Source organism: Galendromus occidentalis, unplaced genomic scaffold (genome assembly GCF_000255335.2).
Source record: "Galendromus occidentalis unplaced genomic scaffold, Mocc_1.1 scf7180000077116, whole genome shotgun sequence".
Taxonomy (NCBI): Eukaryota; Metazoa; Arthropoda; class Arachnida; order Mesostigmata; family Phytoseiidae; genus Galendromus; species Galendromus occidentalis.
The window spans coordinates 503,876-509,978 of NW_003805104.1; the positions used below are offsets into that span (position 1 = coordinate 503,876).

The following is a 6,103-nucleotide window of genomic DNA, read 5'->3' on the forward strand; positions in this document are numbered from 1 at the left end:
TCCTCGTCTGCCTATTCTCTAGGCTCGGAAATTCTCAGATTATTTACCCTGCTTTTCGAGTTCGAAGATACCTCCATCCGGATCTTATGCTCGCAGCCAAGAGTTCCGTATCAGGTTGGATGGCATCTTGCATGGAAATCCTGATCGAGTCGAATATAAATATGGACCTGTTAGCTCCCGAATCCAGTATCATCGTGGCGGGAGAACCGGCGCAGGAGCGCGGCTCTCGGTACTTTCTCAGGAAATCTGATCGAGTCCGGAAATCTTTGGACGAGAGCTCATGGTGGATAATTACCAGGACGGGCATCTTCCGCAGTCGAGCTCCCTCGATCCGAGCAGTAGGAAGACTGACGAGTCGACCGACCAGAGATCTCAAGGAGAAGTTCCAGGAACCAAGGACTTCAACAAGAGGATTTAGCTCCCCGTAACCTTCTCGGAGCGCGGTATGCATGCAGTAAAATGACGTTCAGTCGATTCCTCCTTTAGGATCAGCTCGGCTCGCATCGTTTGGGTTATGATTGAATGACACACATTTTGCAGCGCGGACTAGCGAATAATTCCAAAATTTATTGTTGCCAGCGTAATTGTGAAATCTATCCCATCTTAGTCTTCCGCCGCCACTTCGTCACCGCTCCCCTCTTCGCCACTCGACGTCGCCTGGAATGTTCAGAAATGCTTCGCTCAGAAAACGCTTTCACCGAACACCTCGGAACAACAGCGAGGAGCTCTAGACGTACGGCAAACACCGACGGGTAGTGATAGATCTATTCACCTTCGGGGGTGCGTCATCGTCGTTGTCATCGTCTCCGTCAACCTCTCTGTTGGCCTCTTCCAAAGATTCGAGCTGCTTCGCCAGCTCAACCTCGTCGATATCGGTGACGACTTTCGGCATGTTTTGGACCTGGAAGATCGAATCGTACCGAATCAGTTCAGCTCCATGACAGATACTTTTGACGCTCGAGTGCTCAGACCTCCCGAACCACCGGTCCAGTTTGGAGCCATAGGCCTCGAATGTCGATGAATTCTCAATCCATCCAATCGGAGTGTCTCATTCAGTGATGATCGTGAGTCGCTCTTGGGCGCTTACTTTGAACATTCCACCGGCTTTTTTGATCGTTTCCTGGACTTTTGCGATCGCCAAGTTGAGCAGGTCGAGACCATCGTTCCGATCCATGGTCGTCGTTGTCATGACGTAGAGTGGAGGCGCGATCAGGTTTATCTGCAACAATAATCACTTCTAAATTAAATGGGCGGGTTCGAGCAAACGAGCCGTCTTTCTTTCGTGTCGGGGCGGTCGAAGCTCGAGAAAAGAGAAGAACACAGGAGGGAAGCACCCACCTTTATCTGCATCTCTTCGGTCGACAGAGCCATGCCCTCACGGAGTGCGTGTTTGACCGCATCGATACCCTCGTATTCGTAGCAAGACACCTGCATTCGAAGGCCGTCACATTAATGACTAGGTCTTGACTTTTCAATGCAAAACGAAGTGAATCCATGTCTCTCTAGCACTAGAATTCTTTTGGAGGGGAAAAAAGTCCTCGGTGTACCTCAATATCTGCACGGCATTTCAGGGCCTGCGGAGCCAAGCGATGGTTGATTGTTTGTAGGAGTAGATCTAGAACATCTTTCTCGAGTTGGCACTCATCCAACACTTTAGGATCTCTGTGGAAGAAACGCTCCTCAGAAATCTCGACACACATGCAAAGCATCTGGGGAGAGGAATTTTCAAGCTCGATCAGACAGGGCCCTCCTTCTGGGGAGAAGAAACCTGATACGAGGTGCCTGAACGCTCCCAAGTCTCTCTATGTCCCGCGCACCCTCTATGAAAATACCATTCATCATAAGATCAATGGACCCTGCCGGTGCCAATAGAGGACTCGGAATCGTCGTGGAACGAGGGATTGAGATGAGGTTAGAGAATTCATACGGAGCTCACTCAGAGAAAACAATAAGGAATTCGTGACTTCCCAGTGGGGGACCTATGGTAGCTTACGTGACGGCGGCCTTGAAGACATCGTGACCTGCGGTGACTTTCTTGAGCTTCTCGTCGAAATGCCAGGCTGTCTTCATATACAAATCATCTAATTGCTCTTTGCTGTAACCGAGCTTGTCGGCAACGTGTCGGAGAATACTGTTCACAGCTCGAGCCTTGAATGAATATAATCATTGATGAGTCGACTTCAATCAGAGATCTCATAAATTATTCACCTGACCTCACGAACCAACACAGCTCAGTTCTCACCTTGGCGAATTTCTCTTCACACTTGACGATGTCCTCGGTTGAAACTCTTCGTTTTGAGAGATCGATATAGCCTGAGGATGAATTTGACGGTATTCAGTTCCGTGCTCAAGACTCAAGCTCCGACGTATCTTCGCGAATCAAGCGGTCAATAATATTCTTGGGGGCCGGTCTCGCCGAAAAAGTCTCGGGACGCACCTTTGTCCTTATCTACTCGAATGACAACGACACACTCATTTCTCCCCACTCGGATGAGTTTGTTGATGGATCTGATACGTCTGCGGGACAACTCCGAAAGCAATATCATGCCCTCTATGTTGTCGTATTCCAGTAAGTGTACATAAGCTCCCATGTCAGCGATTTGTCGAACATTTACCATGACCACATCGTCCGGCTCCGGGTACTTCGAAGCGTAGAATCGACACGTGAGCACCATCTGAAGATGAAAATCGAATGGGTATTCAGCGTCCGAGGAAGAATGAGACGCGAACCGGATCCCTGACCCAGGCTGGACGCATGCCCTCGTCTTGTCGGTGTTTGAGTCCGAGTATCCGAGAATGCACTCTTTCGGAGTGTTCGAACACGCCAGCTAGGCCCTATCGGACGCTGATTCGGGCGTCACGAGCCTTTCTCGTCGCGACACAGGACCGACTCGGTGTGAGTCGTTGCCGGCGTTGTGGAGCTTGATTTACGGCGCGGCGAGCTCAATGAAGGATACTCGGAGCACTCAGAGAAGTCTCTGACAATATGCTACCGGCAACACGATGTCACCGGGTGATCCAGGAAACCGGGATGAGCCTAAGCATTCGAGAGAGTGCAAGGGCTTCGCATGGATTCACTCACCGTGATACTTCACTCTATCGCACAGAGGTCTTCAGTCGAGCAAACTCTCTTTTTTGCTAAAAATCCGAAGAGCGTGGCTCAAAAATTTGACTTCACCGATGTTGCTGTTCGTGGAGGAGCGTTCGAATTCGATAGAGGGCGCCACTGCTGCTCCTGTTATTCTCGATAATATTGTTTACGGCGCCCAGTGTCGAGCTCATACTTAGGGTTGTCATCAACCGAGGTCGCAATTCTCGAAGTCGACATTGGAAACGAACTCAGGAGCGAGAGCTCCAGAAAAGACATTTTCGAAACGACGGGTGGCGCCACCTCTGAGCCAAGTCCCGATTCCGAAACCACTGGCTGTTCCTTTTCGTGCTCAACTTTCGAAGCGGCTAGCCGCACGTTGATCTAATCTACGTAGATCCGGCGAGGACAGAATCCAAACTTGGAACTATGTGAGTATAGTCCATCGAGAATATCCCGGATGGATCGCGGTACCGATCGATGCCGCCTTCGAGCGTGAATTAGGTTCTGACTCGCTCGCATTCGGATGACGATCTGTTCACACACATGCTCTGAGCGGCTTTGCAAACGTTGGCATTGCATTTAATGTATCGGTACCGCATCTATTACGGCACTCGGCGTTTGTTTCACAGTGATGACCACAATTCCGAAAGACCGAAAACAATGGTTAATTAATACCTTCCTTAGATGTCTGAAGCCCATAATGCCCGATGGGCGCCGGGCTTCGCTTTACTTGTTTACACGGTCATCTCGAATCATTTGCAGGGAGCCGGTGGTCGGAGAGCCGAAGGATGTCACCCAGGCACTTCAAGAAGTGCTGAAGATCGCCAGTCACCGTCGTGGCCTTGCCAAAGGCTTGCACGAGGTTGCTAAGGTTCTCGGAGAGTGAGTACCCCGTTTACTTCTCGCTTATTGTCGCGTGCTTGTTGAGATTCTTTTTCTCAGTAAAGTCCATTCACAGAGGAAGAGCTCACTTGTGCGTCCTTGCTCAAAACTGCGATGAACCCGCTTACGTGAAACTCGTCGAAGCCCTGTGTGCTGAGCGGGGAATCAATCTCTTCCGTGTAAGTACTGGAAGACCGAAACCGAATCGCGGTGGTACCTGAAGTTTCCATCGATGGAGTCATCCGTCTGCTAAGGGGGGGAATCGAATCGACGTCCCGCTTATCTTAGTTTTCCTTGATCCAGGTTGACTCCAACAAGAAACTCGGAGAATGGGTCGGTCTCTGCAAACTCGACAAGGAGGGAAAGGCCCGGAAGGTTGTTGGCTGCTCGTGCGTTGCTGTGAAGGACTACGGTGAGGAGACTGACGCTCACGATATCCTCACCGACTACTTCAAGAAGCAGAAGGCCTAGAACCCAGGCAATGGCCACGATGGATACTTGAGTCGAAAATAAAGACTTGGGCGCGTGCATCCATCCATCCATCGTCTCTCGTCTTTCTACCGATCTTCCCTCGATTTTCATTTCTAAACGCTTTCCTCCCAATGAACGCCCACACTTTTCGAGGAGAATGGTGCTACGTTCCGTCGGATACATTCATCCGGACGTCAGCATCTCATTCACGAACCACTTTTGGAACAACCACGAAAGCTCCATACCCCGCTCGGTGACTTCGATTCTGATCTGAAATTTTTCAATCTGAAGAAGAAAGCTTGACAACTGTGGCGCGTGCAGGAGGCTTCTTATAGTGAGGAGGAGGGAAGTCGAAGGCAAATCTGCTCTCGAAAATTCGGAAGAGAGGGAGACCGAGGAAGTGGGTAATCAAAAATCTCGATTCGGATATCCCTCCCTAGGCGTCGCGTCGCCCAGAACTCGAGGGATCAATTTTTGTGCTGAGATCTCCTTGAGGAGCAAGTTTCAGGGCAGAGAATCGTAGGTGTCGTTGGTTGCTCTAGGTGCGGGTTCTGTTCTCCACAGGGAGAGATTGATCGGTGGTTTTCCTCTGTTCGTGTGAGCCGGGCCGGGTGCCGGGAGGTATCCGTCCTGGTGTCTTCTTGGGCTGAGGTCTTCTGAGGATATCCATGCGTGAAAGGGTCCTGAATGGGGAAGTTCTGAGATGAACCCCGCGGACATCTCTATTCCGCCGGGTTGTTTGAGGGAAATGAAAACTCCATCAACGAGTTCAGAACAGGATCACGTAAGACACTTTATTCGTTTTTTGCTCATTCCGGACGTGCTCGAATCCTCAGTCGATGATCGGCCGCCGACGAGCTGCGAGGCGATTGAACAACAGAATCTCCCATGGCTCACTCCGAAGTCGAATAGCTATTCTCGTCGATTCTCGAGTATCTCGATTTTACACTGTACACAACTCTGAAGCTCGGCTAGTCTCAGAGTCCCATCATTATCATGACTTGGCCATCCTCGACGCTCTTTGAAGTAGTTCCAATCGGGGAGCGAAGCTTTCGAAAGGAAACCTCACGTCGGAAGAGCATCTCACGTCCTGACACAGAATTTGCGTGATCTAGTTGTCCATCCGATTCTGACGTCAACAAAAGACCGCAGAAGGGAAATTCCATCTTTCCAATTTACAGGACATCCGCGTATGTCTTCTCTTGCGTGACAAAACCCACTGTTTGGAATACCCATCGATACAAATGCGACCGGCTCCAACGAACGGACAGTTGTTTTAAAATCGGTTGTTATTGCAAACAGAATACATTTTAACAACATCAGCAATTATTCTATGATGAATCGGAAATGAGCTCCTGTTGTGTCCCTTTCCTGTCATTCGAGACGGTCTTTGTAACACTACGCTACTTATGTGTGTAGAAAATTTGAGCTTGAGTTCTGTGGAAGTCATTCCCCTGGTTGGTGAAACACGGACGATCCGACTCGTCTTCCCTCGATCTGTTTTGCGATATCTCCATCATTCCCCTCTTATAGCAGATGGATGAATTATTCACTCATGAGATCAGCCTCCACGTAACAACAGAATTCGGAGGCTGCAGAAATCGCGTAAATATTCAACAGATGCCTTAATGCTGCCCATTTGACAGATCCATATTCGAA

At 49.7% G+C, this 6,103-nt stretch overlaps 2 protein-coding genes across 2 annotated transcripts; one reads left to right on the plus strand and one right to left on the minus strand.

Annotated features, from left to right (window-relative positions):
• Positions 1–532: 532 nt before the first annotated feature.
• Positions 533–3,212, minus strand: eIF2alpha (eukaryotic translation initiation factor 2 subunit alpha). Its single transcript, XM_003740967.1, has 9 exons — positions 3,083–3,212; positions 2,438–2,675; positions 2,243–2,313; positions 1,994–2,148; positions 1,548–1,662; positions 1,339–1,428; positions 1,088–1,219; positions 773–901; positions 533–657 (listed from the first exon to the last, which is right to left on the minus strand). The coding sequence occupies exons 2-9, from the start codon at positions 2,673–2,675 to the stop codon at positions 604–606; spliced, it is 984 nt and encodes a 327-aa protein (XP_003741015.1). The 5' UTR covers positions 3,083–3,212; the 3' UTR covers positions 533–603.
• Positions 3,213–3,395: 183 nt separating this feature from the next.
• RpS12 (ribosomal protein S12) lies at positions 3,396–4,511 on the plus strand. The gene is made up of 4 exons (XM_003740968.2): positions 3,396–3,519; positions 3,854–3,973; positions 4,050–4,152; positions 4,277–4,511. Coding segments are annotated over exons 1-4 (393 nt in total). The 5' UTR covers positions 3,396–3,517; the 3' UTR covers positions 4,445–4,511.
• The last annotated feature ends 1,592 nt before the right edge of the window (positions 4,512–6,103 follow it).